At 32.8% G+C, this 15,324-nt stretch overlaps 2 protein-coding genes across 2 annotated transcripts; both read right to left on the reverse strand.

Annotated features, from left to right (window-relative positions):
- Positions 1 to 691: 691 nt before the first annotated feature.
- Positions 692 to 8,335, reverse strand: SS2 (starch synthase 2). Its single transcript, XM_012229321.4, has 8 exons — positions 7,637 to 8,335; positions 6,135 to 6,669; positions 5,989 to 6,053; positions 4,892 to 4,969; positions 4,681 to 4,791; positions 3,848 to 3,892; positions 2,927 to 3,100; positions 692 to 1,985 (listed from the first exon to the last, which is right to left on the reverse strand). The coding sequence occupies exons 1-8, from the start codon at positions 7,919 to 7,921 to the stop codon at positions 1,029 to 1,031; spliced, it is 2,250 nt and encodes a 749-aa protein (XP_012084711.1). The 5' UTR covers positions 7,922 to 8,335; the 3' UTR covers positions 692 to 1,028.
- Positions 8,336 to 9,584: 1,249 nt separating this feature from the next.
- On the reverse strand, positions 9,585 to 12,357 carry LOC105644073 (uncharacterized). The gene is made up of 4 exons (XM_020683204.3): positions 11,257 to 12,357; positions 10,671 to 11,060; positions 10,353 to 10,573; positions 9,585 to 10,005 (listed from the first exon to the last, which is right to left on the reverse strand). The coding sequence occupies exons 1-4, from the start codon at positions 12,164 to 12,166 to the stop codon at positions 9,751 to 9,753; spliced, it is 1,776 nt and encodes a 591-aa protein (XP_020538863.1). The 5' UTR covers positions 12,167 to 12,357; the 3' UTR covers positions 9,585 to 9,750.
- Between the last annotated feature and the right edge of the window lie 2,967 nt (positions 12,358 to 15,324).

Genomic DNA, 15,324 nt, shown 5'->3' on the forward strand with positions numbered 1-15,324 from the left:
CAGAATGTCTAATGGCAAAGGAATCAATGTTGGAGCTGTAAGCACCACCTTGGTTGAAAAATTATCTTAAATTTGATTATACTCGTAAATTTAAATTTGACTATTGCATGCATTAATAGTCAGAAGCCATTGCCTGTATTGAAGAATCCATGGAAGCAGATGTCTAACCATCCATTTTTTAGCTGCTTAAACATTTGAAGCAAATATATCTTTACGCGTCCATAAAAATTAAAAATGAAGATTTAGTAGTTGGTTTAATGGTTAACTACCGGTTTTTAATAACTAAACTAAATAATATAAATGTAGTTAAATGTATGAGAGCATACTTCTTAACTATTTGACACTCAAAAGATTACTAACATAAACCATGCAGTTCAACAAATTGAACCGACCCATTATTCCTCACAGTGCAACCGGCTGGACCAACGGGTCAATTTGGTTCTGATACAAATGCTACTGAGTCACACTTTGACTTGCAACATTACTGAAGAGAGTTAAGATTGATGAGCCAAAACTAGTTCTCAAGAAAGAACTCGTCCAATCATACTAATGCTCACCTGATTTATGATTCAAAATAAAAAACGTGTATGCCTTTTGAATGTACATGGTAAAGCTGCTTCAGGTTATGCCTGATTCAATATTTGCCAAGTTACTAACTGCTTCAGGTACTACCTTAACTACATATGTAAGGTTCAAGACAAAAAACAGAGTTTCAGATAAAAGAGAGTACGAGGACCAAAGTGTTTGCCAAAACTAGAAAGGATTACAATTTCTGAATGACTGCGAGTAGATTACATCTGAGCTATATGATATATGCCAAAAGGTCAACTAGTCTGCTTAATTCTAGCAATGGAAACGATTGCCTCCTTGCCTAACCCCCAGAGTGCAACATGGTACAAACTATTTTTCAACAATATTTATCCAGAAATCGTGAAGGTCCACTCTCCAATAGAATTTGGGCCTATTGGATATCGCATCAAGCTGATGCAGATAGTGAAAAGGGCAGAATAGTGGAAAAGCATCTGCACTTACCACTGGTACTTGGCAGCAATTAAGACCTCCTCATATATCTCAGCAGCATGGTCCCAGCTGAGGTCTTGCATCATACCTCGTCTCTGCAGTCCTTTCCAGCTTTCCTTGTATTCTCGGTATGTAAACAAGCAGTTCCCCAATGCATGTATCAATTTACTTCCTTCAGCACTATCGAATGTCCACCCAAACCCTGACTCATTAAATGGATCGAAAGGTTGTACTGTGTCTCTCAGTCCACCAACAGCATGCACAACAGGAACTGTCCCATACATCATAGCATATAACTGGTTCAGCCCACAAGGTTCAAATCTTGAAGGCATGAGCAAGATATCCACACCAGCTGTTATCCTGTGAGCTGTTTTCACGGAAAAACCAACCCATCCCCGCACCTTATCATTATAGTGGCTCTCAAATTGCTTAAGCATTTGTTCCAAGTCTTTTCTGCCAGTGCCCAACATGACTAGTTGCACATCCTGATCCATCATCCATGGAATTGCCTCAGCTATGAGATCAACGCCTTTCTGATGATCCAGCCTTCCAATGAACCCAATAACAGGAACATCTGGACGGATGGGCAAGCCAAGCTCCTTTTGTAAGGCTGCTTTGCATTGAGGCTTTCCAGTTTCAAGTGTTTCCAGAGAGTAGTTAGTATAACCATCTGAAGTCAGGTGGACATCAAGCACTGGGTTCCATTCTTTCGTATCAATTCCGTTAACAATGCCCCTCAATTTCCAGTCATTCTCATTTATAATACTGTGTAGACCCCAACCACCTTCGGACGTTTTCAGCTCCCAGGCATATCCATGACTAACAGTAACCACACGATCAGCTGTCTTAAGCCCAGCTGCAAAGATATTGAAGTGATCACCACCAACTGGGTCATACAATTTGAACATGTCAATATAGTGCTCTGGTAGATCCACATAAGAGAAATCATCCACTGGACCCCGTCCCTAAATGCAATGCAAAATTTCAGTGCTATAAGACTGGTAAAAGTTTCAATCTGTCAGATAAAGAGATCTGTAACACATCAATGAATTTAAAGTTGAAGAATAACTAGTATAGGCCTAGGCTGAGACACTATTACATGAATAAATATTGAGCAATCAAATCATGTAGGCATATGCACTTATGTTCATTTTTGACAGTATCCCTACCGAAGAAATAACTTCATGATGTTAAATGTAATGTCAGATACAGTAGGATTGATTCTCCAATTTTTCCTTTCTCCAGAACCTGTTCTTTTCTGCATGACATTGAGCAAGTTGCCCAACAATTTTTTAGTCTGCACAGTCTCACTAGGTTTAAAGGGTTTGGTTAGAAATTCAGCTCTCCACTCACCACATTGCTCACATGTAAAATAATAACTAAGGTTACAAATCAAATGCCCTAGAGTCATTTGAAGAGTAATGGTCCAACGCAAGTCATAAAATAATGAAACGAGTGGACAATATAATATCGAAGGTGAACATCATGCTCTTTAGATTGGCAGGCACTCCTATAATTGAGGTTGAAGTAGATTCTCAAAAGTGTTTAGTGAGTATTAATGAAGAGGGAATACTTGATCATGTAAGAATTAAGAAAACATGAAAAACAAGTAAATACGCAACTCTGCTTTTGGTAATAGTTGGGGGAAAAGGTCACATGATGATTCTTCTCTTTAGGAAGAACTTGTAAGGCATGCCAATTTGTGACTATGTAAACATTTATCACAAATACGATGATGCACGTTGACAAACCAAAACCCACTTAAGCACATTTCTTTCACCATTCATACTATTGAAGCAATATTAGAAAATGTTTTCAGCTAGAGAAACAAAAATAATTCCACTGATGTAGGTGAAACATCAATGCTCCAGTGAAACAAAAGGAACATATTGAATAGCAAACAAACCTGGTGAGCAATGTTATGAATTACAAGAATAGATCGTGTAAATTGCATTAAACCATTGTCCCGGTAATATGCCTTTAGATACACTGGTAACAATGCTGTATGCCAATCATTCGCAATGAAAACCAAATTTCCATCCCCATAGCAGATTCCACCACATGGGACATGCCAAGGAACCTAGAAATCAACAATTTCTTGATGAAACTTGAACAGATAAGAGGAAAATAGTTTATAAACAGAAAACAACCTCAAAAAAGCCATCTTAAATGTTAACAAGAACAATCATGTAATGTCATTTCTACTGTGAAAGTAAGGTGCAATCAATTTCTTTTTTTCACTCATGCCACAAGGCCACAACCAAGTTTTTTCTTTTTCTCTTTTTTTATGCTCAATATTATGTTATCCTCTGCTATTTATATCTGGATACATGCATTAAGGAATCTAACTTCCTGAACATAAAGATAGTCCAGAACATCATAATTGTGTTAAAAGATATCTAAATGTAAACCCAGAAGTTCATATAAGTTGTTTCCAACATAAGAATTTGGTGAGACACAATAGCAGCTGGATTTTCCGCAGGAGGTTTTGATTACCAAATATAAGTAAAGAGAATACAGGTTCAACCTAAGCCATATGCTTAATTTTCAACTTAATCAATTGGTTTCTGCTCCTAAAATGCAATGAAAAATTGTTGAATGCGAATACATCTCGGTCCATGTCCAAAGGGAAAAAACAAAACAGGGGCCTAGTTTTGTCATCAACTTTAACATATTGGTTTTATTCCTTGTTCTTAACCACACTGCATCATAGAAAAAAATAGCATTATCAGAGCTTATAAAGGCATAAATTGCAAGGATTGAGACCGGTCAAATCGGCACTTGGGCATTCTTAATAATGCTTTAGGTCTGTGATTAAAAAAAGTACCTCAGCAGCTGCTTTGCAAAATAATATCATGCGCTTTAAAATGTCCTGAACAAAAAAAAAAAAAAAAAGAGATGTAAGACTTTGATATCATAATAATTGTTTGGTCAAAATAAATCAATAAGTTTGAAACTAATCAGATGACAACAATCAAACTACCACATTCATTGGAAAACTAAAATTCTGTTTGCAGAGAAAGTAATGTTAATACGGGGGAAAAGGTTTCAATTTAGAGGATAAGTTATCCTTCTCAACCATGCAATACAAAATCTAACAACCAAGGTCACCTCCAATTGACTGAATTATACTTAAAAGGCACTTAAAGCCCCCAAAGCAGAACTCCATTGTGAAATCAGGAAAACCACTTGTCTCGTAACAAATCAAAAGAAAGTCTGGCCCTTAAACATGCAGGCACTGTTCTTCATTCAAATAATGCAAAAACCCACAAGGAAAGCACAATTCTGATGACTCTGGCATCCTTTCTACAACCAAGTCCTCTCCATTTCAATCCAAAAAAATTTCAACTGTATGCACAAAACCAATTCTACCAAACAAAATCTTAAAATGACAATTCCAATTAACCAAGAGACATCACAATGTAATAACAAATAAGACTACTTGCATTACATATTACATTAATCTGGGGATGAGCCTTATGGGTGGTTCTTTTAGCCGCAAGACATGTCTAATCGACTTCTGGGGAACCATATATAAACACGTGTACTAGAGTTGTAAAAGGTGACATGAGATTGCAAAGATTTATGTTAAGACATAGAACTGAAGTTCCTAGTGGGTACGCAATCACTTTAAGCCGATGCAAGAAAGTTTTATCTTACCAATCTGTTTCCACCATATATGTTACCCTCCATGTGACGAAACATTGAACATTCGATGAATACGAAATCAACACCATCAATGAACGCATGGAAATATGAAACTTCATGATCCTGCAAAGTGAGATTATTGCATGATTGAAATGTGACAAATTCATATCATTCAAACAACATGACAAGTTAATTATAGCTAAATGCTGTGAAAGTTGCACACCTGCCCATCCACCTTATACCTCTTTTGAACTCCAACAAGCTGAGGCTCAGCATAGTTACCATACCGAGGTGCAACAACCTGAATGAGAGAATAGTATCATTTTGCACTTCTAACCAAAAGAAAACATCTTACCATAAATCAAACAGCCAAATATCTAAACTAATACATTGCAATGTTGAGCAGTTTCAAACATAGCAAGAAAAGACTCTTTCCTTTTTTTTCTTTTTTTTTTTTTGTTATTGTTATTTTTATATAAATAGCATTGCTAATGTAACTCAAACTGCAAAGTATTTTAACGTGAGACTCTCAATGCAAGGCCAAATCTAATAATTTTTCACACTTTCATAAAACATAAAGGAAACTTTCAGGCACTAAATTCAAGGTTGTTTTAATTTCTCTGGACCGTTACTGCTCAGTTTGGGACATTTTGGAATACACACAGAAAAGCCAATATTCATTTTTGAGACTCTGAACTTTTTGAATTTTGTCTATGGAGCCCCTGTCTTCTATTGAACCCATAAACTTTTCATATTATTTAAGGACATTGACTTACTGACAAAAATAATAAAAAAAATCTGAAGAAAATCTGAAAGTTCATTAACAACAGTTTTAAGTAATTAAAAGGTTGCAGTATCTTTCCATCTTGCAAATTATTAAAGCTAGAAAACAAAAGAAGAAATGAAAAGAAAAACTCCTCTTTGTGCCCTTGGACTTTTTGAAGTTTGTCTATTCAGCAGTATAAATTCATAACACAATGGAATTTTTTTCAATGGTTTTACAAAGCATTGATAATTTATTCTCATCACTTTCCTTTTTCTTTCTAATTTATGCTTTTAAATAAGTCCTCAATCAATTAACTTAAATTGGAAAGTATACAGACTCAATAGACAAGACAATTTTAGGGGTTTAAAAATGAATTTTTCTAAATATATTCTCTTTCATTTATCTTGCTCCTCTCATGTTTTGTTGATTGTATAGAAGAAGCACTTGCAGGCACAGCCCAGTGACAGTGCATCTCTCAACTGGGCAATAGATCCAGGTTTTAATTCCCTCCCCCAATTAAAAAAAAAATGCACGGAGAAGGAGAGTTCAATTACCATAACTCGATGTCCACGCCTAGCTAAAGCCTTAGGTAAAGACCCAGCAACATCTCCAAGGCCACCTGTGAGAACCCTAGGTTGTGTGACTCTAAATGATACATTAAAGGGAACATTCAGATACACACTGCACAAAGATGTAATACCTGTTTTAGACCATGGAGCACATTCTGCAGCAACCAAAATAACATTCATGACATTGGCACCAGCCAAAGGTGGGGGTTTTGCATGTTCAGTCATAGAATCACTTCCAACATTATTAACCTCAGGTGAAGCGGATTCATTTGAACCTTCAGTCTTTTCATCATTTATAACGGAAACTTCTAAGGTGTTTGTGAGAAAAGATTTCTCAGAACTCGCATCTTTTGGCTGTTTGGTAGAGTTCTTAACAGAGGAATCTGTTTTAGGAGATTTAGGTTGTTCAAATTCCTCTTCCCCTTTAAAATAACTTCTACTAACAGCTGAAGATGCAGTTTCTGGTAGCTCATCTGCAGTTGAATCAACGTAGCTACTTGGAACAATGCCACCATTTCCATTTTGTTGTTCAAGTATATTTTTTCTACTAGTTGAAGCATTATCTGGTTGCAAAGAGCTCTCCCTCTGGTCATAAGAAGTTCTATCTATTTCTTGGTCAAAACTGCTGCTACTTATAGAAGAAACTAGTTTCCTTCTTTCAGAAATCTGCAAAAGGATGTACATGTTCAATAACAGTATTCAAATTCAAATACTGACTACCAAGAAACCACTCAAATGAGAGTGGTTTGGACCTTGGAAGGATATGACTGTTTGTTACTAAAACATAATATATAACAAGCAACAATATATTTAGGTCCTTCAGTAGTAGGGGAGAAGAAATTGATTTAGTATTGAAATTATGTTCAAGCTTAGACCATCAAATTCTTATCAAGCCACCTAGCTTATGGAAGAGAATGATGTAAGCTTATCGAAGAATATTCCATAGATGATAGATCACATATAATAGGCCATCTATACAGAGTATTCAAGAGCTAGTCTATTACAACCAACCAAAGGTTAGTTTCCTTTACCAATTATCAGTGCGTGGAGCTGCTAAAAAACATAGGCCTAAATAGAGTACATGAATCCAATCGCGTGAAATGCCAGGGAGAAAATTTTCGTTAATCTCAGCTAAAATTCTATTGAACACTACACATTTAAGAGTTTCTATTCTAGAAAAATATATTTCAGCTGACGTATTCATCTAATTAATAAATGTGGTACTAAGATTCCCCAATGTTCACAAATTGATCACTGGAAGCCTAATAATTACCGTTGCAGCATGGCTTGCCACTAGAAAGCCAACTAGTTTTCTAATTTATATGGACATATGATTTTCTTTTAAGTAAGCTGTTCAATATAAAATTGAAAAGCTTACTTTTTTCACAGGGGCCATCAAATATTTTAACCAACATTCAATCACACAGCTTTTCCAAAAACTGGCTTCTCATCTAAGCATCCAACCATATTCAATTCCATCACTCTCACAAACTTCATCTTCAACAAGTAAACAAACCATCAAAACAGAAACTTTATCATCTAAATCCAAAAACAAATAAAAACAGCACTAGCATGATTTAAACAGAAACTGAAAATATACCATTGCAAACAATAATAATTATCAATATGTCACCTGCTGAAGTAGGTCCCTTTGCAAAGCAAGGACTTTCTTGCTCTTTTCAATCGTAGCCTGAAGTGGATCATCTGATCCATCATCATTAACACCTTCCTTAGCAGTAGCTCTCACAGGCTTAAATCTCAAAGAAAACCCACCATTAGAAACAGCAAAACTAAAAGCCCTTTGTGGTCTATACCACAAAAAGGGGAATCTGGGCCGCTGTTGGCTTCTGCCGTGGAGAAGGATGAAACTTTCCCTTTTGGTTTCAAGGATAGAAGGAAGTGATCCTATAGATGCCATTTTACTCTTTGATAAATTGCCTCAAAGACGCAGCAATACGGGTTTCACCAAAGCTGGGACCTTTCTCAGTGTAAACTACGACTAACCCAGTACAAGAAATTTGAGAGAAGGAAAAAAAACCAATTTTAGAAAGTTAAGATTTCAATATTGATGCGGCAATTATATGAAGAGCAAGCGAAGTTATGTGAGACAGAGAGTAGAAATGAAGGACAAAACATAGACAAATGGACAGAAGAATCTCTCTCTAGTTTGGTTGAAGTAGAACCAACAAAAAAACAAATCATAGAGAGTCTTGTTTCAGTTTGAGGCTCAAATTAGCCAAGAAATTGGAAGCAGGAGTGATTCTTTTTTTTTTTTTTTTTATTGGTAACAAGCGGAAGTGACTGTTTGATGTATGCAGGACATGTTTTCAAATTCGTATTAGCATTAGCTAACCACACATACAACCTGGTTCGCAATTTCTTGGAGAGAGAGAGAGAGAGAGAGAGAGTGGGCCTCAAACGACCCAAAATAAGCCAAGTGGCATTAACACACTATTTTTGTGATAAGGACAAAAATATTAAGTTCAGAAAAAGAAAAAAAATGGATTTTTTTTTCAATTTTCAATTATATCTTCAAATTTCAATTTGCAGTGTCATTTTCCATTGGCTATCAAATCGTGGGTTAAAATGACTTTTTGTTATTGAAAGCATGCTGATTTTTGTGGTGGGATTTTTCAATCTTGACACGTGAAAGATATTTGAAAATAAGGAAAAAAATATCTTGTGACCTCAATGATTCAAGTAAAGAAAGAAACATTTTGTAAAGTTGTTTGCTCAGTGTTAGGTAACGTATTTCTTGGAGTAAACATGTTTGCAAAAAATTTTTTACTTGGGAGATAACTTTTTCATAATGTGCTTTTTTTAAAATCAGTAATCTACATATTTTAAAAATTAAATAATAAATCATGTATTGCTTATAGCAGTTGATTAAGCAATCTCGATCCTACTTATTTATGAGGAAGTTGAATCCTCTTCATACTAACTAATTTTTTTTACTAGGTGGGTTGTCATTATTTATTATTTATTTTTTAGGAAAATATATACTATTCAAAATTTAAAAATTATAATTATATATTTATATATTAATTATTGAAAAATTACAAATTTAAATTTTAAAAAACTTATCAAAAAATCTAGAATTCAAAATTTTGAAACTCATGATTATCTATTTATATATTAATTATTCAAATATATATATTAAAATTTTTTGATTGAATATAACTAATGATATTTTAGAATATCTTAATTTTCATTAGGGTGTTTTAGAAAATCTTATTATTATCTTCCATCCCCACTTTATGTGTAATATAGAAGTACAGAGAATTTGATTGCTAAACGTTTTAAAAAGTTTTGGATTTAGAGAGACAAAATCCATCTCTAATACAAAATAAGACAAGAAAAAGCCAATCAAATCTCAATAAAGTCTAATTAATAAAAAATAAAATATTATTTACATATAAAAGTAACATAATGTTACCTTCTTAAATGCATAAACTGATCTGAAAATAATTCTAATTGTTACTAAAAAATTATCAAACTTTAAACATAGCATAATCAAGTTGCGGAATAATATTAACAAGATCATTGATGGAAATGAAAAGACAAATCTTTTATATATATATATATATATATATATATATACACTACAACTGTTCATTTATACACACTATATACATGCATACAATAGTCACTTTAAAAGAAAAAAATACATAATCTTTTTTGTGGAGCAAACATTTGGTTAAATGAAAACCCTTAAAAAAAATGGGTTCCACCACTTGTGCAAGAACATCAAGGAGGAAACAAGGGGCCAGAGGAGCAAGCCCTAACAATCTTCCCTTCTTTGAACTCAATATTGTCCAGCTTTTCTTGGCACCATTTGAGTTGGGTCGAGGAGATTACAGACAGTTGTAGAACTCTTGATACCAACTTTATGTCTATCATTGTAAACAAAAGATCCTTTCTTTGGGACTCTTCCAAGGGTTTTACCACTTTCCTGAACCAGCACCTTTGCTTTCCTTGTGAATCTTTCAACCATAGTTCCTTCTACACCATACAAGTCAGATTCAACCATATAACTAAATTTTCATTTCTTGGATGTTTAAAGAAAATGCTCAAATTAGATATTTTTTTAGATATATTGGAGGGAAAAACTCCAGAAAAGAAATTTAAGACGCATCACGTCTAACACTGTGGCCATATAATGCCTTCAATGTTCCAACGTACGAACTTTACTACTTCAGCTCGAGGACTATAACGAATATGGTGACTAATCACTCAAAATAGGTATTTTATTATTAAATTATTAGCCTAATTAATAACGTATTTATGAATTTATCAAAAATGTACATTGCATTACCAATCTTATTTTATAATTTTGAGAAAGAAATTACCTTTTGGAGATTTCTAGTGAGATCAACTAATAATTTCAAATCTCTAGGGTCCTCCACAGGTGGATACGTCCATAAGGAACTTCTGAATTTCCACCAAGACTTTTTGTTGTCAATTTTTACAAATACCCAAAAAACTAGTATGCACCTCTCTATGGCTTTCAGGACTTCTTTAACATTTATGCCTTCTATTTTCATTTCCTCCTTTGCCTGCTCAAAAAATCCTTTAAGAGCCACAAAATCATCACAATCAATTAAGAAATGGCTAAAATAATCATAATTAACTCATTTAATTAAGACTTTTATAAACTAGGTAGCAACCTGAAACCTTGGGGACTTGAAGAAGGCTCTTGAAGGAAAATCTTCCTCTAACATAATTCCACACCCTTTTGCCTTCAAATCTTTCATCTTCCATAAATCTCTCCAAAAGCACTTTGAACTTCTGCAATTCTTCAGCCACATGATGAGAAAATATCCCATTTTGAGAGGTAGTGATTGCAAGAGCTTCAACTTTTCTGTATTGATGGTGTAGGGCTTCCCATGACAAGCATGATTGAGCTACATAAACAAGTTCAAAATCACTTTCTATGCTTCTTAGAAGCCTCTTTCTTGCTCTTTTATCCCATGACATATAAGGGGAGACAGAGAAATCCTCATCTTCAATACTCTCAAATGAATTTGGAGTACCTATTTGCTTGTTCAAGATTGTACCTACAATCATCAAGTTAAATATGAGAAAGAAATGAAGAAATTAAAATATTATTTGAATTTAGATCATAAATTACTCTTTTTTTCATGTTTAAATTAATAACTATAAACATTAATTAAAACTCAAACTTTTGAGGGATGAATTCAAGAATATAATTAACATTGGCATTTCTAAAATAATATGAAGATAAATACACACTTATTCCACATGTTCGCTCGTAATTTAGGACATCGAACCATCTCATTCTTTCAGCGTATTTATTATAGAATGCATCAAAATCTTGATCTTCAAATCCAATTTTAGATACTTCTAATTCCATTGCTGGTGATTCATTTGTATCTTGATTTTCAGCCAGTAAATTAGGGCTGAAAATCAATGGTGGGTTTTCAATCAAGTCAAGACTGTTGGCTGCAGGTGGTGAATCAGAGCTACAAATGGATGACATGCCATCATTTAAATCTGCATCCTCTGTAGATGGTTCAAGGATACAATGAGGTCTCCAATATGAGAAACTCTCCACTTTAAAAGAAACAGTAGAGGATGATTCAGAACTACAAATAGAAGATAAATCACTTATCGTACTCTTATCTTCATCAAGAAACAATCTTTCTTCTTTTATATTTTTATCCCCATATGAAACTTGAAGATCATCCTCAAAGTTATTACCCTCTTCAAACCCATAACTTTTCTCAAGTTGGAATACTTTTTCTTGGCAAGAAATTGGTGCTATTATACTTGAAAAACTGTAAAAAGCAATAGTTTCTTTTTCATTACAATTCTGTGCAAGTGCAAAACTCTCAACCTCTTCTTCTTCTTCTTCTTCTTCTTCTATGGCTTCATTATTATTGGCCATTTTAGTGAATGAAAAAACATAGATGACACAATTCTTGAAAAACTCAAAAATAAATAAACCAAGAAAACAAATGATTTTGAAAGGGTAAGAAAAGAAAATTAAAACCCATTTCAATAGTGTTTTAAGCCAAAGAAAAATCTGGCAAAGGAAAAGAAAAACAGGATGGATATAGAAGCTTAAATAAAACCACTTCAAAAATCCATTTGGGATGATAATGGATTCAATGATCAACCAACAAGAAGCAAGGACAGCCATTAATTCTAATCAAGCTCACATCATATCTCTAATTAGTTAATTAACTACTAATATTTGGGAAGGTTTAGTGAGTTTTTTAGCAAGTGCAGCAAGGGGTTGTAGCTTAATTCGTTCACTAGCATAGCGTATATATAAACTTGTTGAATATGATGATGACACGTAATCAGTGTAGGGTCATTAATGAAGATGAAGAAACCAGGAAAGAGAGGTGTTGAAACTCACCCTCTAATCATCATTATTATAAATATTATCAGTTGTTAGATTTTAATTATTTAGGGATTTCTTTTCGCTTTCTTGTCGAGATAGACTAGTCTTTGCTTAGAAAATAATTGATGCAACCCTTGACTAACGTTTTTTGTTTATGTTTTAACAATACATTACATCTGTGCTTACTTGGATCCTATCTAAGCCATAACCTTATCTTTCCCTTTCTTTTAACTTCATTGGTGAAAACCAATGAAAATAGAGATTTTTTAAAAATTATTCTCATTTTATTTTTTTTTTCTTAGTGAATAAATATAAACACTCTTGTTCATTAATTATATATTGGTTTGATCATGAGTGAATCCATAGATTAAGTCTAGACAAGTTATTCTCGATGAATAAAGGTAAGTCTATCATTAATATTTTAAAATAAAAAAAAATACAAATATAGATAATTAAAATATTCTATTTGGAGATAATATTGTTAAAAGAGATTGTTAGGTAAAAATTAGTCTCTTTCCAAATCAGATGACAAAAAAAAAAAAAAAAAAATTACAACTTTGTCTATAAGAATTTGCTACACTTGATGCCAATGGAGCATTTTAAACCACCAAATCTACTACATGTTGCACTACTAAATTGGATGATAGAAGACTCATACTTAAACATCTAAAGTCTCTAATGAAAGGGAATCAACAAATGAGAATAAAAAGACAACAAATTACAAAGACATAAAAATTCCTCAACAAAAACGAACAAATTCATAAAAAAATGGAAAACAAAATAAAATTTTAAAATCCTACGTAGAAAATACTAAAAACACTCAAGAAATATGAATAATTTGACGAATTTTCAAATCAATACATATCTAAACTTTACTAAAAAAAATTAAATAGAGTATAGAGGAAAAATATAAGGAAGGAATCACCATGGTCAATGATGACATAGATTACAAAATTTAAATGAACATCAAGAAAGTGAGAGAGAAAGAGACTGCTGGGTTTTCCCTTTCCTTAGATAACTATATTGCATGTCAATACAATATTTATAAGAAGATTAATTGAATTGCAGAGACATTAATTAACTAATTCTGAAAGGGCAGTTGGAGATGTGTCAGTTTGGTACCAACTGGATCGAGCAAGTTGCTTGAAAATTAACAAAGAAAAATAAAAAGATTAACGGTTGTAGACATATGAACAAATTTGTAATTATAAAAAAGAAAAATGAGAAAAGTACAAATAAATACAAACCACCAAAGGCCAAACACAAAATTAAGTTAAGTAATACGTCATGGCTTATTTCTGGTATTGCATCATTAGAGAGTACTATGGATAATCATGAATTAAGTCAATGGCATTACCACCTCATCTCTCATTAACTAACTACCTAACCCTAACTATCACTCTCCTTCCCTCTCTAAATTTGAGATACTCTTTCTTACTAGGATTTGAATCTAATTCCATACTTTTTATACATATACAAACACTTATTGACTTGTTCACATTGTTCGGTAACAATTTTATTCTTTACAATTGAGATTTAAGGAAACTCGTGAAATTATTTCATTTAACGTTTAATGAAATGCTGATAAAACAGCTGATAACTAATAGTTATTAAAATAACTAATTTTGCTGAGCATGCATAATTAGATTATGTAGAACAAATTAAGATTATAAATATTATCTGGATAAGTTGTATGCTTTGCTAAATTAATTAACAATAATATATTTTAGCTACAAATTAAGAGATCCATAGCACCTGGTTAGAGAATGGAGAATCATATGAATACGTTATTGTCAAATTGAAATAATATAAAATGCAAGAAAAGGCATGAAGGAAGCAATTGAGAAATAGTAATATAATTTTTTGCCTTATCTTTAATTTTTGTTGTTTCCCAAAACAACAAGTTAAATAAATTACACAATTGACTTCAAGAATTTAAAACTACTAATCTGTACTACTTAGCTTCAGTGAAATTGCACCGTGATAATGAAGTTTTTAGACATATAAGATAGGTTTATTTAGATTTCTATCCCAATCACATGCATCCAATTATATATGAATTAATAATAAAAAAAATGTATATTTTTATGAGCTTCTAGAAAAAAAAAAATGTATTTTTAAAAAATAATGGTCTCCAGTACTACAGTAGAAACCCAAGCTCACTCTTAAATATGGGCGTCCAAATTATAAGGACGCAGGTTATAAGAAGGTCCTTACATTTCACACGATGAATACGAGATGGGAAGAATTTTCTACTTCTGACTTTTCTCCTCTTATCATATTTGGGTTCGAGTTTCTAATTACGGTTTTTTTTTTTTTTTTTTTTCGTTATGGGCTTGTGTCACGCGTCAGACTGAATGTTGTGCTGTGATCCAATTACCATATTTGGGCCAATCGTGGTTATGCTATAGTTAGCCCATGGCCTGCCACCAAGACCCTTTTTTTCTTTATTAATTTCTTTTTATAATTTAGCTAATTAAGTAACTCAGTAAAAAAAAAAAAGAACAGTGGCACATGGATTTTTTCCAGCACTAATTGACAGCTTTGCCTTTTTATCCGGCTGCATATATTGTTTCCGGATAAGATTTGTTTGGATAGGATTTCTGACGGTAGTTTATAAATCAAATCAATAAAAATTAAATTTTTAAAAAAATTAATTTTATTTATCTTTTTTTTTATTTAGAAAAATTTTTATTTTAATAAAAAAACACTTTTCATTAGTTTAATTTTCTTTTTACCTGTTTCCATTAGTTTAGTTGATAGGTGATGCCATACCACTTTCTTTTTAACTATAGTCTCACACGTAGAAATATATAGACGATAGACTCTTTTATTTTTTTTTTTTCAGCAAAAAAAAAAAAAATCTATCTCTGGTGAAAATACCTGTGTAAATTTAGAAAATGTTAATTTCTTACGACGCCGTTTAGAGGACAACAGAAATATCAAAAATG

Source organism: Jatropha curcas, chromosome 4 (assembly GCF_041381405.1).
Source record: "Jatropha curcas cultivar XTBG-Jc1 chromosome 4, XTBG_Jcur_1.0, whole genome shotgun sequence".
NCBI classification, from domain to species: domain Eukaryota; kingdom Viridiplantae; phylum Streptophyta; class Magnoliopsida; order Malpighiales; family Euphorbiaceae; genus Jatropha; species Jatropha curcas.